Here is a 19,763-nt window from a genome sequence, read left to right on the forward strand (position 1 = left end):
CATCTTTGATGTCTAGATTGCCAAGACTTTATCAATATCCCAACATTAACAAAATACTGATTTATCATTTGTATTATTTCAGCTTGATGGAAAACTACACCTTTAACAGCTTCACACTCCAAATAGAAGGGTTTAAGGTCACGAAGGACTCCATGTACCCTGTCTTTTTCTTGTTCTTTACCGCCTACTTTTTTGTTATGGTTATGAATATCGGCATTGCTGTTCTGATTTTCATCGACAAGAACCTTCACCAGCCTATGTATCTCATTTTTTGCAACCTGTCAGTAAGTGATATCATTGGAAGTACTCATATTTTGCCTCGTTTGCTTTCAGACATTCTGCTGCCTCCCTCTGAGCGCCTCATCAGTTATTATGAGTGTGTGGTTCAGGCTTTTGTCACACAGTTGTTTGGTACAACTTCTCACACTGTGCTCATGATTATGGCCTTTGACAGATATGTGGCCATCTGTAATCCTCTGCGCTATGCTGCCATAATGACCAACAAAATGCTGATCAAGCTCACAGTTTCTGCCTGGGGAGTGGCCTTTGTCCTGGTCGGGATTCTTCTCGGTCTGACCATACGGCTGAACCGATGCAGGACGATGATCATGAATCCTTACTGTGACAATGCCTCCCTGTTTAAACTCTCCTGTGAGAATGTGTTTATTAATAATATCTATGGCCTCACTTTCACTGTCGTCTTGCTCAGCTCTTCTATAGGCGCCATGGTTCTCACTTACACAAAGATTACAGTCGTCTGTCTGACCAGCAAGAACAAGTCTTTGAACAGTAAAGCCATGAAGACCTGCAGCACTCATCTGGTTGTGTATCTGATCATGATGATCAGTGGATTTATTGTCATTACTCTGCATCGCTTCCCTAAGTACTCAGACTACAGAAAACTTGCTGCCATTCTGTTTGTTATCGTCCCCGGCAGCCTCAACCCCATTATTTATGGAGTGCAATCTAAAGAAATAAGGAAATTCTTATTTGAAATATTTCAGTCCATAAAAGCAAAAAATTGAATGTTAACTTTCTTTTCTTGAGAAAATTAAAATAAGAAAACCATGAATATTGAATCACAGAGCCAGAATGAAAGGTTTGTTTGGACATCTTTTCATGTTCGTTATGACATCCTAAGGTTTTTACAATGTAATTTTAAACATCTTTTCAAGTCACAGATGTCTAAAGAACTTCTTGTGGTTTTAAGTTTTCATAACGGCCAAATTTTAATTTATGCAGCAAGAACTACTGGGAGGATTTGAACCCCTGGTCTCAAACTCAGTAGTCTGAATGAAGCTATTCATCAGCTTTATTACTGACCATGTCTCTTCATCCAAACTTGGAGCACAAGTTCTTAACACATCTGTAACTGAAGTTGAAAAGATGTCTAAAATTACACTGTAAAGACTTTGAGCCCTGATTGAACAGACCTTTTTCAGCCTAAACAAACTAAATAAACAAACGCTCTTTGTGTTGTATTACTACCTCATTAATATTGTAAATTTAAACAAAAACATTTAAACAATTCTCAGTTTGAATTTCTTCTACAAAACTACATAGTGCCCCATTAAGGATACAAAAATCCAAAGTGTATGTAAGAGTATTTCAACACAGCACAATCACTAATCAAAAAATGTAACTGACTTTCTATTTAATCTATTTGCTAGATTATTTTCTATTCTATTGTTATATTCATCCTTTTATTTATGTATGTATTGTTAGACTCTTTCTGGAGGTGGGCACCTAATGATGTATGTTGTACCATGTACCAGGGTTGGCAACTTTTTTGTCCACCTGCAGCTGGTGGATTTTTGGTGAATTCCAAAATCTACCAGCCACTTTATTTATTTTTCTTAACCAGTAGAACTGTGTATTGACTTGTGAAAGATAAAATAACATCTACAAAATATACAGTGGACTTCTATTGTTCTATTTCAGATTTTTTTTCGAATACTTTTATCCCGTCTCAGTTGCGTCATGAATCACACACAATGTTTGTCAATTTAAAAGATAATTTTCCATCAGTTTGTAAAAGTAAATCTCATGTAGTTTTGTGTTAAAACGCTTGGTGAACTACATTGTCTCACTCAACACAAGTCACCAACACCAACATGGGCTCAGAAAAGGTAGTAAAAAAGATGAAAATCACAATTAATCTGGTCATACTGACAACTGCTGTTATGTGAAAGGAGAGTTGGTCAGTTTGTTTAAATTGACATAATTATTTGACTTCAGCTCTCTATTTACTGCCGCTCCTTTGACCCCGACACAGCCATGAATCAGCCCGCTGCTTTTAAATATCTCGGACACAAGACAATGGTGTCATCAGTTAAAACACACCTTCAACCAAATTAGCGTAGAATCAAATCGAGTCCAACCACGCCAGCACAAAGACAAAGATGCACTGCAAGCTGACACATCAACAGGACGTCACTGTTATTTGCCAACTTCAAAGTTGGAGGGTAGTGAACACAAGTTTACGTGATTGCTGTGCCACAATTCACTTTCATTGTATACATTGGCGCCTGCTTTGACACGAGGGGGAGTTAGTGCCCTTTGGTTAGTCAACGCATAGGGTCGGCATGCTCAATGGAAGAAGCAGAGGACTCACGTTTTGTTACCCCATAGTTTCATTGACCCGCCACAGTGGCTGGTAATTAACCTGATGTATCACTTGTAGTAGGCGGATGGCAGGTGCTCATTTTTATGGATGTTCTGATCAGGATTTTTGGGGGTGATCACACATACACACATATGTTCGAGTGACACATACCCGTAATCTTATGAGCGACTTTGTCATGGTTCAGTGCCTGTTTCTGTTTCCTGTTTTACTTTGTAGTTTTACCCTTGTGTGTCACGTCATGCTTGTCAGTTCCTCCTGTGTGTTTTTCCGTTAATCCCCTCACCTGTGTCCGTCCTCACTCCACCTGTACCTTGTCCCGTCATTAGTGTCTCTGTATATAGCCTTTGTTCTCCCTCATGTCTTCGTCAGATCGTTTCGTTTCCCCGTGTTGGTCTGTGTCCCGTGTTTACTCCGTCTCCCTCTTTGATGTCCCGTTCCCGACTCTACCTGCATTAGCCCGTGTTAGCCTAGCCTGTGTTGTCCTGGTGCGTCTTGCTCCGTGTTTCGTCCGTGTTCCCCCGTGAAGTTTCTCTTTGTTCTCCACCAGCTTCCTCCCTCGTGTCTCCTCCTGTGACTCCTCGTGTCTCCCGGTTTTGGTATGTTTGTAGTTTGGTTTCGCTTTTGATTTGTACTTTGCTTTTGGTTGCACTTTGTCTTAGCCTTTTGTTGCTACTTTGTTTTGTGTCTTTCGGTCTCAGTTTAGTTTGTCTGTATTCACCATTGTCTGTAGTTCAGCTTTGCTTATTAAAAGCTCGCCTTTAGTTTCCCCCAAAACTGCCTCCTGTGTGTGTTTGCCTGTGTGTCTGCACTTGGGTCCTCCATTTAATATTCCCCAAAACATAACAGACTTGTTGGAGACTTATGGTTAATGACCTCGCTATAACATTAGATACGTGTGTCTCACGGTATCACCCTTTCATATTATAAGTATGCCTCATGGTAGCACCGCTACCTTTGTGGAACAATGTCTTGTGCATTTGTTCAAGTGACTACCTTTGGGTGATGTATTCAAATCCACCATTTTTGAATTCAAGGTACATGATTCAGCAAAATCACTGTCATCATTTTTTTATTTGTGTCCGCACATGACTTCTCCAAGTCCTGTCCACCATTTTGTAGTCTTTTCAACAGGACTTCCTGTCAGCAATCTTGGCTATCTTTCTCAACGACCACCATCTTCTCACTGACACACACACACACACACACGCTTGTTTGTTATTTGTTGCTTGAGTTTGTCTTAGTGTTTTAGTTTAATAATTTAGCTGCTGTAGTTGAATGATGGATTTTTGTTGATTGAAGTATTATTGATTTGATCAATTTGCATTAATTAATAACTAACATTAATAAAATCCATTATATTGTACAGAGCAGTTTTCTGTGATTATTTTGTGCATATATTTTGTGGTAATTACTGGTTGTGATAGTGTTACGTTTCCCCAGAAAACAAAACCTGAAGGACAGGGGTCGCAGGTTGGGAAACTAACAAGGTTCTGCACAAATCACAAAAGGGTCAAAACAAACTAGTCCCTTGGTGTCTAAAAGGTGGCAGGGGGAATAAAACCCACAGCCACCGACTAATTCTATCAAAATGATAGACAAACAAAACAACATCACAGGTGCACCCAATAGCTTTCTGATTACCTGTGACCTGGATCTTGAGAAATCCCTGATCTGTCCATAACAGATGGTCAGTGCTCGGATTCATTTCCTTCACTGTTCCTTGAATTCTAAATATTTTACAAATATTTACACTTAAAGTGAAGCCTTCTTTTGAGACTGTTTTTAGTCTGGTTATTGTTCCCTGATTCCAGGGTGGTGCCTCGTTTTAACGATCTGACCAAAATTTTTATTAATTTGATTTTAAAATTACTATCAATAATTATTAATTTCTAATAACCACACCTGTCCTACCATCAATCCCAACATATATATATATATATATATATATATATATATATGGTCATTCTGAATTTGCCCCCTCATGGCCTGTGGTGATTTGCAATTCGAAGTTGTGGTGGAGGGGAGGGAGGGTGAACAGGCCGACACAAACACAACATGGAGTCTATATAACGCTGCAACAGAGGAGATCTTCATTGGAGTTGGTGGATGTTACAGAGATGCTCAAAGTAGCTCTTACTATTACTGTTTCTTCACTAGTTTTCTAACATGATGTGAAATGTTAACCTCTGTCACCTTCATTGTTTTATTTTATGATCTGTGAAACCTGCTGCGTGGAGAGGGGGGATGCTTTGTAACAGATATTTAGAAAGAGTTCGTACAACCATCACATTCTCAGGAATTGATATCTGATGCATAGATTTCCTCACAGTTTTCATATCTAATGTTTATAAGTTCTTATCAAAGTCTGAATATATGTATAACATTAACTTCATTAGCTCTCATTGTTACTACTTCCATGATGAACTTCCTGAACTCAAACTTACTTACTTATTGATTCTGGGATACACAGTGATATCTATAACTGGAAGAGCTGCAGGTTTGTGTTGTGGTTACCGTGACTTAATGTGATCTTTGATACACAGATTGCCGTTCGTTGTGACATTCACAGCACTGTGTTGTTCTTCTTCAGGTTGATGGAAAACTACACGTACAACAGCGACACGCTCCAGCTGGAAGGGTTAAACGTCTCAAAGGATTTTACATACCCCTTGTTTCTTTTTCTCTTCTTCTCCTACTTGTTCATAATTGTTGCAAATTTAAGCATTGCTGTTCTGGTTTTCATTGACAAAAATCTCCACCAGCCGATGTATCTCCTGTTTTGCAACCTCTCAGTTAATGACATACTAGGAAACTCCATTCTGCCCCGTTTGCTTGTAGACATGTTGCTGCCTCCATCTGAGCGCCTCATCAGTTATTATGAATGTGTGGTTCAAGCGTTCACCGTACACGTGTGCAGCACCTGCTCTCACACTGTGCTCATGATTATGGCCTTTGACAGATATGTGGCCATCTGTAATCCTCTGCGCTATGCTACCATAATGACCAACAAAATGCTGATCAAGCTCACAGTTTCTGCCTGGGGAGTGGCCTTTGTTCTGGTCGGGATTCTTCTTGGTCTGACCATACGGCTGAACCGATGTAGGACGATAATAAGAAGTCCGTACTGTAACAACGCCTCTTTGTTTAAACTCTCCTGTGAGAATGTGTTTATTAATAATATCTATGGCCTCACTTTCACTGTCGTCCTGTTCACCTCTTCTATAGGCAGCATGGTTCTCACTTACACAAAGATTACAGTCGTCTGTCTGACCAGTAAGAACAAGTCTTTGAACAGTAAAGCCATGAAGACCTGCAGCACTCATCTGGCTGTGTATCTGATCATGTTGCTCAGTGGATTGTCTATAATTATTCTGCATCGCTTCCCTCAGTACTCAGACTACAGAAAATTTGCAGCTATTTTATATCACATCATCCCCAGCAGCCTTAACCCCATTATTTATGGCATGCAGTCCAAAGAGATACGGAGGTTTTTATCTAAGCCCAAGAAGGTTTTGCCATCACTGTAAAGAAGACTTCCAAATGTTTTGTTTATTTTGTTCTCGGGACCTTATTTTCCTGTTCAAGAGGATGACAGGTTGTGTGAATTATACAAATTAAAAGAACTTGAGCTGAATCACATTTTCTTTTGTAGTGTCCTTAATATAATCCATGCTTATAAGTTGGCTACCTTTTTTCTCTGTGTTGAAATACAAATGAATGAATGCAAAATAACCTGATTTGATAAACCATAATATATATATATACACACACACACACATATCTATAGATATATATATATATTTCTAAGCAGTGTACTACCTACAAACTGTACTCAGCTAAAGTACTTCAATACATTTATTTAGTGTAAACGTGTTGCTAGCACATTTAGCTAATTTCCAACCGTGCATGTATGACTGTATATGTGACAATAACACTTGATTGGGTGTGTGGTATTTCCCCATGGTTGTAAATGAATCCTGAATCTATGGCGTCAAAACTGACTACAGAGTTGAGTTGACACCTCTGACACAGCAAAAGGCCACTATGAAGCTTTCTTACTTCTGCAGTGATGTTTACTTTTAAACGTTACATTAATGTAAATGTTTGGAGTTGATATCCTATTCTGTGATTTAAAGGGTGTTATTTTCATAACAAATTAAAAAAAGTGTTGGTTAATTTTGATAATTTGCTGTAAATGTACATATGTAGAGGGTTGGAAACAATAGGAAAAAGTTGAAACAGTAGGAGACAGTAGATAAGAGAAAAACAGACACCCCTACTATAATTTTTTATCATCATTTTTCATTAATTTTCATTCATTTCATCATTCACTTGCAGTCTCACTGCTACACCGCACTGGCACGTCCAGGCCGCTAGGTGGCGCATCGCGCTTGTGGTAGGATAGGATTTACGTGTAAAGAGGAAGAATAAATCCTGCTGCCGTGAAGTTAACACCAGTGCAACGTGTATCTCCTTTATTCTTACCACAGGCAAGACCAAGGACTTGCAGCTTCCCTGGCTATCCAGCCAGGGAGGCAACAAATTTGGGGGCTCGTCCGGGATCAGCGCTCTTGGTGGACGGGTGCTGATCAACCAAGACCTTTGGGATCCTGACTTCCTGTTTCCTGGACCAGTGAACCGAGCGACAGACTTCAGGTATCCAGAGATGGCCGCTCTACGAGATCTGCGGTGGGAGATTCGGCAACAGCTTCATCAGCTAACCAGTACTGACGATACAGACCTGCTCTGCAAGCTTGCAGTGTCATGCAAAGACGAGATGGAAGAAGATTGGCCGGGCGAGGATGCAACTAACGTGGAACTCTTTGACTTCATTGTTGACTTTATCAGAAGTCAACAACTGAGGAGCCTCGAGGACCAAGGGATGGCTCGCCTGCTCAGTCTTTGTGACCTCATTGGTAACTGCAATCGCCACAGACAGCTGCAGGAGATGGTCAAGCATCTGATGAAGAGTACACTGATCCGCTGGCAGAGACTGAACCAGTAGTATTAGTGACATTGAGTAAGACAGCACCTACAACAGTGGTTGCTGACCAGGTAACGGGGTTGGTAGAAATAACAGATGTCGCAAAATTTCTGCTTCGTAGAGAATTCAAAATTCATGGGGGTCAAATCTCTGATTCTGACTCTGATTTGAGTTTCAATAACCTGTGCAAACAAATTGATGAAGGTTTAACTGAAGGTTTTACAGAGGCTGAGGTAATCAGAACAGTGCTCAAAATAACTAAACCTGGTACATTCAAAGACGTGCTCATGACCAAAGATAGTCTGACTGTAAATGAGCTGAAGCGTTTTCTCAGGGCACATCTTAGGGATAAAAGCAGTACGGAGTTATTCCAGGAACTGAGTAACGCAAAGCAAAATGACAGAGAAAACCCACAACAGTTTATGTACAGATTAATGGGGTTGAAACAACGTGTACTTTTTGCTTCCAAACAAAGTACAGGGTTTCAATGTGACAGCAAACTAGTGCAGGGAGTATTCTTACACTCACTTTACCAGGGAATGCACGAGAAATACTCATACATCAGACGAGATATCAAACCACACCTCTCAAACATGAGTATTACTGATGACTTCTATTTAGAGCTGATAACACGGTCAGTTAGTGAGGACACAGAGAGACAGAACCGTTTTGGTCAGACCCACAAACAAAAAGCAATCAGTGTCAATGCAGCACAGCAGGACAGACAGGATACTGTTCAGATTCAGGCAGAGGTCCAAGCTAATCGCACTGCCATACAGGAGTTGACAGTACAGGTCTCATCTTTAACCAAGAGTCTAGAGAAAGTTCTCACACCGGTAGTGAATGTGGCACCAGAAAATACCCGTGCCACTCCACCACACTCAAAGCAGTCAACCAAGCCAGAAGTCAAAGGTAAATGTCAGCAGTGTGTGGCACAACAAAATGACTGCTGCACCCATTGTTTTCGATGTGGACAAGAGGGACATAGAGCTATCGGTTGTCTTCTGAAAAACAACTCGTCGGGAAACCGAGTGAGGTCACTGGGGAGGGACCACCAGTGACTGTAGAAAGTGAAGGGTCCCCTGTTACTGTAAATCCACATCCTCAGTCACACAAACCACCGAATACAGCGAGGCGCAAGCGTGTAGCTAAATTGATCGGTGGAAGATGTATGCTCAGCTGTCAGTTAAATGGGTTTAGAGTCCAGATGTTACTAGATAGCGGAGCCCAAGTTAGTATGGTGGGGAAGTCCTGGGTAGAACAAAACTTACCAAGTGTCAAAGTCCAACCCCTCAACAGCCTACTTGCAGACTCCACGCTTGACATAACAGCCGCAAATGGGACAGCTGTACCGTTTGATGGGTGGATTGAAGTCCTTTTGGAAGTGACAAGTCAAAAACATGGGAGAGTAGCAATACTGGTACCAATACTAGTGAGCAAAAGCTGTGTGACTAGCCCACTGCTGGGTTTTAATGTGATCGAGGAGATAATCATTGGAAAATGAGCAACAGCCAAATTGTCTCGGGTTACTGGACTTACTGTCGGAGGCAATGAGTGTCCGGAGGCACACTGTTGAATCTCTTGTCTCTGTCCTAAATGAAATGTCATTGCAGGAAGAACCAGTAAGCCCTTTGGTGAAAGTTGGGAAAAGAGGACTCACTGTTCAAAGGGGCCAGATCTGTGAGGTGAAGTGTCGCCTGAGAACATTGCCAGAGGGAGGAGCTGCATTATTTGAGCCGGCCGTCGAGAGCAGTTTGCCTGATGGGTTGGAGCTTTTTCCCGCTCTGGTTGACGTGCCTGCTGGTGCCTCAAAAATCGTGAGAATTCCCATCCAGAATCCTACACAGCACGACATATTTCTACCACCAAAAACAGTTCTGGGCTTCACTGAAGAAATCATGGGCCTCCAGTCTGTGAGTATCCTCCCAACTTCCCAGACATTAACCAATCAGACTAAAGACACTCTCCTGTGCTCAACACAAGTATGTGCTAATGTTGACCATCAAGATGGGATCGAAACCGCCCACAGAGCACCTTGTCCCCAAAACAAATGGCACCCCCCAGTAGATTTAGATCATTTTACTGAGAGTGAGCAAGAGGTGGTTCGCCAAATGCTTTTTGAAGAGTCTGACGTGTTCATAAAAGAGGAAAGGGACATTGGCTGTATCCCTGACTTAAAGTTAAAAATCAACACAGTAGACGACAATCCTGTCCAGAAATGCTACAACTCCATTCCAAAACCCCTATATGCAGAGGTAAAAGAGTATGTCCAAAATCTTTTGGACCGAGGCTGGGTTAGGAAATCTGTGTCAGCTAACTCCTCTCCCGTGGTGTGCGTGCGCAAGAAAGATCACAGCCTCCGCCTATGTGTTGATTTTCGTGAACTGAACCGTAAGACCATACTTGACCGTCATCCCTTGCCACGGATCCAGGATCTGTTGGACAGCTTGGGAGGGAATTCATGGTTTTCTATATTAGATCAAGGCAGCGCGTACCATCAGGGTTTTGTGCACGAAGAATCGAGGCATCTGACAGCGTTTAGCACCCCCTGGGGGCTGTATGAATGGGTCCGCATCCCATTTGGGCTGACAAATGCACCCACTGCATTTCAACGGTGCATGGAGGGAGTGTTAGAGGGCATTAGAGACGAGTGCTGTGTGCCGTATTTAGACAATGTCCTCTGCTACTCTAAAACCTTTGATGAACACGTGAACCACCTCAAACAAGTGCTCTGCCGGATGAGACAACATGGCATTAAGCTCCGTCCCACAAAATGTGAACTCTTTAAGAAGAAAATCCGTTACATCGGCCGAATGGTGTCGGGGGAAGGGATCCAGATCGACCCAAAAGATTTGGAAGCGGTGGTTGCTCTGAAGGAGAGGAAACCTCGCACAGTCGGAGAGCTCCGGACACTGCTTGGATCCTGAGTTATTATCGGTCCTTTATCCAAGATTTCTCCCGACTGGCAAGGCCCCTGTTCGAACTCCTTCAGAACCCAGCTGAAGGGAGTGATGTCACAAAACCCTCGACCAGCAGGGGTAAAGTCCAAGTGAAGAAGGGAGATAAGGGACAGCTCTCCTCTCGTACACCCATTATGTGGACAACTGAACACCAGAATGTTGTATCAGAGTTTGTAGAGATGCTAACTAACCCACCCATACTAGCCTACCCAAATTTCGATCTTCCGTTTATATTGCACACAGATGCGTCAAATGACGGATTGGGAGCGGTATTATACCAACAACAGGACAACAAGCTGCGTGTCATCGGGTATGGGTCCAGAACTTTGACACCTGCTGAGAGGAACTATCACCTACACTCCGGCAAACTCGAGTTCCTGGCACTCAAATGGGCTATCTGCGACAAATTCCGTCTGTATTATACTCCAACCTTCACGGTCTATACAGATAATAACCCATTAACTTGTGTTCTGAGCACCGCAAGGTTAAACGCTGTGGGACATAGGTGGGTCGGGGAGTTAGCAGACTTTCACTTTGATATAAAGTATAGGCCAGGGAAAATGAATGCAGATGCCGATATGTTGTCCAGATACCCGGTGGGCCTTCAACATCAAATGGGTGAGCATACAGAGTCAGTTTCACCAGAGGTAGTGTCGGCAGTGTGGCAAGAAACTAAAGCAGTCCATGACAAGGATGTGCCCTGGATGGCTGTCCTACAACTCAACCACAAGGATGAAAGTGCTGTGGTGACAGATAGCATTTCAAGTGTCACATCTGAAAACATCAGAGCTGCGCAACAAGAAGATACAGCGATCAAAGAAGTTGTCTCCTTAAAACTCAACGCATGGACTAATGGAAAAGAGAAAAGAGCCATGGGAAGACAGACAAGAAGACTACTTTTTGAGTGGAACAAGCTAGAAGTGGACAATGGAATACTCTACAGGAAAACTGAGCAACACAGACAACTGGTTCTCCCAGAAAAGCTCAAATCTGTGGTGTTGAAAAGTTTGCATAATGAGATGGGACATGTAGGTGCTGACAAGGTGATACATCTTGCCCGTGAAAGATTCTACTGGCCCTACATGCAGCAAGACATTGAGGACTATGTGACAAAGAGATGTGTCTGCATTAAACAAAAGAGGCCCAATGTCCCACAGAAAGCCCCAATGGGATCCATCACCACCAGTGCACCCTTCGAGTTGGTCTCGAATGACTACTTACATCTGGAGCCAAGTAAGGGAGGATATGAGTATATCCTGGTCCTCATAGACCATTTCACGCGCTTTGCGCAGGCGTACCCGACAAGAAACAAATCTGGAAAGACAGCAGCTGAAAAGATATTTCAGGACTTTATCCCTCGTTTTGGGTACCCGGAGAAACTTCATCATGATCAAGGACACGAGTTCGAGAATAGCTTGTTTCAAAGATTACAACAACTCTCAGGAATTGCTCATTCTCGGACCACGCCTTATCACCCACAGTGCAACCCAGTCGAACGACTAAACCGCACACTTCTTCAAATGCTGCGCACCCTACAAGAGGAGCAGAAAACTGAGTGGAAAGAGCATCTGCCTCATATCGTGCACGCCTACAACTGCACGAGGCATGAGGCGACAGGTTACTCTCCGTTCTTCCACTTGTATGGCAGGACTCCACGGTTACCAATTGACTTGCTCTTTGGTTCCAGGACAGAGACTGACACAGGCAACCATCAAACCTTTGCACAGCAGTGGGCAGATCGGATGCGAGCAGCTTATCAAATTGCTGCTGATAACAGTCAGAAGTCCTCAGCTAAAGGCAAGAAACAGTACGACAAAGGAGTGGCGAGGCGTTACTTTTCAGCCAGGTGACAGGGTTCTAGTGAAAAATGTCTCAGAGAGAGGGGGTCCAGGGAAACTGCGTGCCTACTGGCAGAAAGTAGTACATAGCGTGGTGGAAAGAGTGGGAGATGGACCAGTCTATAAAGTACAGCCTGAGAGAGGTAGCAAGTCCCTGCGTGTACTTCATAGAAACCTGCTGTTGCCAGTAAATGACCTACCTCTTGAAGAAGAACTCCCTGTGGAGGAAAAGCAGAGACAAAAAAGACAAACACCACCTAAACAAAGCAGTGACAGCCTGGTGACAGATAGTTCTGATGAGGAAGAGGAGTATACTTACCATTATAATCTCCGAAGCAGAATCCCGTGCTATAGACTTGTAAGACCCCAGCAGCAAGGATCTGTAGTGTCACAACAGGACTCACAGAAGCAGTCTAAGCTTCGTGCAACAGCCAGAGAATTCTGCCCTCCTGTCAGACAGGAACCTGAGAGAGCTCAGGACAGGGAGGAGGCACAGGAGGGGCCAGAGCTGGTCATAGAAGGGCCTGATCAAGTGGAAGAGATGGATGATGGAAGTGTAGCTGTAAGAGAAGAACTGAGAAGATCACAGCGAAAAGGGAGACCAATAGAACGGTTCACATATGACACTCTGGGTCATCCATGATATCAATCTTGGAGTGCAGATGTGAACACACTCTTATCCAACCAACTCCTTGCATTGACTCCAAGCATTGCCCCTTTCCCCTATCCCAACCTGCCTCCCTTAATCAGCCATGCAGCTAGCGGTCTGGACTGGGAGCTCAGGGACCAGATGTGTGTTGGTGTTTATACCACAAGCACAGGAGCTTTAGAGCGGGAAGGGCATGGGCTAGCTGGTTAGCATGCTAACTTCAACATCGGAAATGTTATTTCTTCACACTGTTGATGATTTTAGTTATTTTTTTAAAATGTTTTTCTCTAAATTCTTACATAATGCCCCCTTTTAACCAATTCAAGTGGAGTCAAGAGAAAGCGAGATTTACACTATAATTTTTTTCTTTTTTATTTGCATCATTTAAATAACAGACCTCTACAGCATCCCCTGCTGTCTTACTGGAGGAGAAAATGAAGTAACTGGACTTTAGGGTCACTCCATGCCAACTCACCTCGGGAAAAAATTCATGTTGAAACTTCTATTAAATTCGTTGCAAAATCCCACAGCTGTACTCCGAATACTTTTTAAGTTATGATTTTTTTAAGTTTGGCCTTCTGAGCTAAATTTCAGCACTTTAGTGATTCTGTGTATTCTGAACCTCACCAATCGCTTATTTCTTTACAGGATTAGGTTGAAATGTGTCCTGAACATCACAGAGACACTAAGGAAAGTTGGCAACATGTATTCATTTAAATAGTTGTTGCTGAATGTTTACTGTAATCACATTAATAACAGAAAGGCATTTTTAACCAGAATGAACAGAATGATGTTATTTTAAAAAAATCATATTTCCACCACTTTTCACTTTCTTGCAACCACATTTTGGTTCTGTATCGTATTAATGTAGTTCTGTCACATCTAGAAGTAATTCGGTCCACGCGTCCTGTTAACCCTCTAGGCGCCAGAGTTTATTTAGGAAAATATTCCGTTTGGATTGTAAGATTTCAAAAGGCTGTAGCTTGGAAGTGGTGAGAGATAAATTCATAGTGTAAATGAGAAAAATATTCATAATGACCTAAAGTTTGTGATGGGAGTAAATTTAATCATCTAATTTGCATATTGTGACGTCACCAGGTGACTGAAAGTAACTTTCAGTAAAACTGATTTTTGAACATATTTACACAGAAAAAAAATATTTATATTGTCATCTCATCCTCAAAATAAAGGAACAGGAGTTTGATTGGAGTAAATTTACTAATCTAATTTGCATGTCACCAGGTAAAATTCAGTAAAACGGAATTCTGAACATATTTACACAGTAGATTTTTTTTTTTTTCATCCTCTCATCCTCAGAGTAAATGAACAGGAATCTGATAGGAGTAAATGTCCTAATCTAACTCGTAAAAAGAAAAGAAAACTCTCGCCGTGATCAGCGTGTGCTGCTTGTGTGACAGTGTGCGCAGCTGCAGCACCGTCAGTCACTCGTCTCTGACGAGCGATCGTCATCAGAGGGCAAATCGTCCCTTCTGAATCGCGATCAGCAAAGATCTGTGCAAGTACCTCATCCACACTGTAAAGTCTTTTGGGCATTTTGTTTTTTATTACAAAAATCGCTATCTGTCTCTCGATCTGTCCAGCACACTTCCGCCACCGCTCCGCGGCTCTCTCCTCTCCCACTCTGCCCGCTTAGCCGCTGCCGCTCCGACAGCCGGTGTCGGGTTTCAAACTTTTTTTTCTCAGGTATTTTGCATAGAAACACACCCCCAAATGACGTCAGGATTGAAGCTGAATCTATTGGCTATCTAGTGGTAGCAAGCAGTCACAGCACAAGGCAGTAGATTTAAAGATATGGGCTGTTTTAATGAGCAATGTTGCCTGTCGCAATAATGCGACTTTGGCGCCTACAGGGTTAAATAAAGCTTAGGAGCTGAAAAAACAATTTTTGGGGGTTATTCTGACTGTAGATTTTCCCATGAAGGATAATTTTCATTGAAACTTTTTTAATGTAAAAGTGTTGATGTATCAAAAATTCAAAGATGTGACATCATTCCTTCATCGTTTATCATTTTTGAATTTAGCAAATTTTTCACACTTTTCACATTCAGTGGTTTTATTTCATCGGTAGATATTTGTACTGTGTTGACTTTAAGGTTTTCTATCTGTCTGATATCTATTGGGCCTGTTTTTCATTGGGTTCTGGAAATTTGCAATCACAGCTTGTAACGGTTGAGTTTGTTGCATCCTTGATGTTGTCATCTTGTTCCGTCTGGACAAAATATGAATCTGAATTCCTTCGCTCAATGCATATAAATTATTTTTGTGTTGATACTTAACTGAAAAGATAATTGTGATGTTTTTATGTTTTTTAGGTCTGTCCATGACCTGGTCTGTGAGCACAGGCATCTTCCTGATCGTTGCATTTTCCTACTTCAGAATCCTGCTCGCGTCTGTAAAGCAAAACAGAACCGACAGCGTCGTCCGCAGCAAAGCCTTTCAGACGTGCGCATCGCACCTGGTTGTGTATGTGCTCTATGAGATAGCCTCATTGGTCATAATTGTGAGTTACAGATTCCCCTCGGTCTCTGGAAATATGAGGAAGTTCTTGAGCATCATGTGCATTATCATTCCACCAGCCATCAACCCCATTATCTACGGACTGGTCAGCAAAGAAATACGTGAGAGCATCATCAAGCATTTTAGCAAACTGGTCTGTCACAAGAAATGAGAAAAAAATTGATAATTTAGGATTTAGGGCAAACTGTTATCTATGTTGGTTCTGGTCCTGTCTATCTTCTTCCAACTATCAAATATTAAAATATACTGTACTAATTGTTTTTATTCATGAGCCTAATCACCGGCCTTCCATTTGCTATTAGATGCTCTCAGTTCTTCACAGATAATTAATGAGGCTGGAATATAATTTGTGTTGCTCAAAGCATCGAAAAATAACATTTGAAAAACATGTTTTTAGACATTTTACCACCAATAAAATATTAAGTTCACAGCAAGCTCTGTGGATCGTGCTGGTGTACAAGGTGCAATACAAATAAAGATATTATCATTCTTTTTATCTAGTGTTTTATTGTAAAATCAATAAATATACATTTACAAAGAGCTAAACTGTTAATTTTGTTCTTTTAATAAATGTATAGGCTGTCATTGTCGGACATGTTTTTGGTTCGTTTTACTGTCTAAATAACTAGAAGCTTCGGATCTCAAACTTCAATAAATTTTGACCAAAAAAAATGGCCAAATAAGTATCAATAATAAGTATCAATATGGGAATAAAAAGTCTTCTTGAGCTAGAGTGCGTCATATCAGACATGGGGAAAACATGCACAGTGACCTTTGAGACAAGTGCCATTAATGGTCATCACATCGATGACTAATTGTTGCATCACTTGTTGTTTAAGGCTCACTGACCCACACCCCACCCCCCCCCCACCCACCCCCCCCCCACCCACCCCCACCCCACCCCACCCCCCCACCCCCCGATGTTAAAATTGCATCTATAATAAAGTAGACCTTCATTGCTGCTGGTGAATCTGCTCATAGTGATGACTGAAGACCTAAGTCACAAAGTAGCTATTACTGCATCATGTGCTATGTGTAACAATGCATTTTTATACTTTCTAAATATATGTGAAGGTGTTTAACTTTGCATGTTTTATGGTTGTTATTTCTACTTTATTTGTGGAACTTAATCGATAGAAAAGTGTCTTTGCTGTCATTTAGCACATCTTTGATGTCTAGATTGCCAAGACTTTATCAATATCCCAACATTAACAAAATACTGATTTATCATTTGTATTATTTCAGCTTGATGGAAAACTACACCTTTAACAGCTTCACACTCCAAATAGAAGGGTTTAAGGTCACGAAGGACTCCATGTACCCTGTCTTTTTCTTGTTCTTTACCGCCTACTTTTTTGTTATGGTTATGAATATCGGCATTGCTGTTCTGATTTTCATCGACAAGAACCTTCACCAGCCTATGTATCTCATTTTTTGCAACCTGTCAGTAAGTGATATCATTGGAAGTACTCATATTTTGCCTCGTTTGCTTTCAGACATTTTGCTGCCTCCCTCTGAGCGCCTCATCAGTTATTATGAGTGTGTGGTTCAGGCTTTTGTCACACAGTTGTTTGGTACAACTTCTCACACTGTGCTCATGATTATGGCCTTTGACAGATATGTGGCCATCTGTAATCCTCTGCGCTATGCTGCCATAATGACCAACAAAATGCTGATCAAGCTCACAGTTTCTGCCTGGGGAGTGGCCTTTGTCCTGGTCGGGATTCTTCTTGGTCTGACCATACGGCTGAACCGATGCAGGACGATGATCACAAACCCCTTCTGTGATAATGCCTCCCTGTTTAAACTCTCCTGTGACAGTGTGTTTATTAATAATATCTATGGCCTCACTTTCACTGTTGTCTTGCTCACCTCTTCTATAGGCAGCATGGTTCTCACTTACACAAAGATTACAGTCGTCTGTCTGACCAGTAAGAACAAGGCTTTGAACAGTAAAGCCTTGAAGACCTGCAGCACTCATCTGGCTGTGTATCTGATCATGTTGCTCAGTGGATTGTCTATAATTATTCTGCATCGCTTCCCTCAGTACTCAGACTACAGAAAACTTGCTGCCATTCTGTTTGTTATCGTCCCCGGCAGCCTCAACCCCATTATTTATGGAGTGCAATCTAAAGAAATAAGGAAATTCTTATTTGAAATATTTCAGTCCATAAAAGCAAAAAATTGAATGTTAACTTTCCTTTCTTGAGAAAATTAAAATAAGAAAACCATGAACATTGAATCACAGAGCCAGAATGAAAGTTTTGTTTGGACATCTTTTCATGTTCGTTATGACATCCTAAGGTTTTTACAATGTAATTTTAAACATCTTTTCAAGTCACAGATGTCTAAAGAACTTCTTGTGGTTTTAAGTTTTCATAACGGCCAAATTTTAATTTATGCAGCAAGAACTACAGGGAGGATTTGAACCCCTGGTCTCAAACTCAGTAGTCTGAATGAAGCTATTCATCAGCTTTATTACTGACCATGTCTCTTCATCCAAACTTGGAGCACAAGTTCTTAACACATCTGTAACTGAAGTTGAAAAGATGTCTAAAATTACACTGTAAAGACTTTGAGCCCTGATTGAACAGACCTTTTTCAGCCTAAACAAACTAAATAAACAAACGCTCTTTGTGTTGTATTACTACCTCATTAATATTGTAAATTTAAACAAAAACATTTAAACAATTCTCAGTTTGAATTTCTTCTACAAAACTACATAGTGCCCCATTAAGGATACAAAAATCCAAAGTGTATGTAAGAGTATTTCAACACAGCACAATCACTAATCAAAAAATGTAACTGACTTTCTATTTAATCTATTTGCTAGATTATTTTCTATTCTATTGTTATATTCATCCTTGTATTTATGTATCTATTGTTAGACTCTTTCTGGAGGTGGGCACCTAATGATGTATGTTGTACCGTGTACCAGGGTTGGCAACTTTTTTGTCCACCTGCAACTGGTGGATTTTTGGTGAATTCCAAAATCTACCAGCCACTTTATTTATTTTTCTTAACCAGTAGAACTGTGTATTGACTTGTGAAAGATAAAATAATATCTACAAAATATACAGTGGACTTCTATTGTTCTATTTCAGATTTTTTTCGAATACTTTTATCCTGTCTCAGTTGCGTCATGAATCACACACGATGTTTGTCAATTTAAAAGATAATTTTCCATCAGTTTGTAAAAGTAAATCTCATGTAGTTTTGTGTTAAAACGCTTGGTGAACTACATTGTCTCACTCAACACAAGTCACCAACACCAACATGGGCTCAGAAAAGGTAGTAAAAAAGATGAAAATCACAATTAATCTGGTCATACTGACAACTGCTGTTATGTGAAAGGAGAGTTGGTCAGTTTGTTTTAAATTGACATAATTATTTGACTTCAGCTCTCTATTTACTGCCGCTCCTTTGACCCCGACACAGCCATGAATCAGCCCGCTGCTTTTAAATATCTTGGACACAAGACAATGGTGTCATCAGTTAAAACACACCTTCAACCAAATTAGCGTAGAATCAAATCGAGTCCAACCACGCCAGCACAAAGACAAACAAAGATGCACTGCAAGCTGACACATCAACAGGACGTCACTGTTATTTGCCAACTTCAAAGTTGGAGGGTAGTGAACACAGGTTTACGTGATTGCTGTGCCACAATTCACTTTCATTGTATACATTGGCGCCTGCTTTGACACGAGGGGGAGTTATTGCCCTTTGGTTAGTCAACGCATAGGGTCGGCATGCTCAATGGAAGAAGCAGAGGACTCACGTTGTCATCGGTCACAATCATTTTGTTATCCCATAGTTTCATTGACCCGCCACAGTGGCTGGTAATTAACCTGACATATCACTTGTAGTAGGCGGATGGCAGGTGCTCATTTTTATGGATGTTCTGATCAGGATTTTTTGGGGGCGATCACACATACACACATATGTTCGAGTGACACATACCCGTAATCTTATGATCGACTTTGTCATGGTTCAGTGCCTGTTTCTGTTTCCTGTTTTACTTTGTAGTTTTACCCTTGTGTGTCACGTCATGCTTGTCAGTTCCTCCTGTGTGTTTTTCCGTTAATCCCCTCACCTGTGTCCGTCCTCACTCCACCTGTACCTTGTCCCGTCATTAGTGTCTCTGTATATAGCCTTTGTTCTCCCT

General features: G+C 41.3%; 3 protein-coding genes across 3 annotated transcripts; all 3 read left to right on the forward strand.

Moving 5' to 3' along the window:
* Window positions 1-86: 86 nt before the first annotated feature.
* On the forward strand, window positions 87-1,025 carry LOC141007388 (olfactory receptor 52N5-like). Its single transcript, XM_073479746.1, has one exon. The coding sequence runs from the start codon at window positions 87-89 to the stop codon at window positions 1,023-1,025; it is 939 nt and encodes a 312-aa protein (XP_073335847.1).
* A 4,195-nt stretch (window positions 1,026-5,220) lies between these two features.
* LOC141006685 (olfactory receptor 52N5-like) lies at window positions 5,221-15,746 on the forward strand. The gene is made up of 2 exons (XM_073478910.1): window positions 5,221-5,812; window positions 15,391-15,746. The coding sequence occupies exons 1-2, from the start codon at window positions 5,221-5,223 to the stop codon at window positions 15,744-15,746; spliced, it is 948 nt and encodes a 315-aa protein (XP_073335011.1).
* Window positions 15,747-16,844: 1,098 nt separating this feature from the next.
* On the forward strand, window positions 16,845-17,783 carry LOC141007383 (olfactory receptor 52N5-like). Its single transcript, XM_073479737.1, has one exon. The coding sequence runs from the start codon at window positions 16,845-16,847 to the stop codon at window positions 17,781-17,783; it is 939 nt and encodes a 312-aa protein (XP_073335838.1).
* Window positions 17,784-19,763: the final 1,980 nt, after the last annotated feature.

This window comes from Pagrus major, chromosome 13 (genome assembly GCF_040436345.1).
Source record: "Pagrus major chromosome 13, Pma_NU_1.0".
Lineage (NCBI taxonomy): Eukaryota > Metazoa > Chordata > Actinopteri > Spariformes > Sparidae > Pagrus > Pagrus major.

Bases quoted from the DNA above. Each gene is read 5' to 3' on its own strand.
- LOC141007388 (XM_073479746.1), top strand. From the start codon at position 87: ATGGAAAACTACACCTTTAACAGCTTCACACTCCAAATAGAAGGGTTT.
- LOC141006685 (XM_073478910.1), top strand. From the start codon at position 5,221: ATGGAAAACTACACGTACAACAGCGACACGCTCCAGCTGGAAGGGTTA. The intron at 5,813-15,390 runs GCCTCACTTTCA...TATGTTTTTTAG, and splicing joins GTTTATTAATAATATCTATG to GTCTGTCCATGACCTGGTCT.
- LOC141007383 (XM_073479737.1), top strand. From the start codon at position 16,845: ATGGAAAACTACACCTTTAACAGCTTCACACTCCAAATAGAAGGGTTT.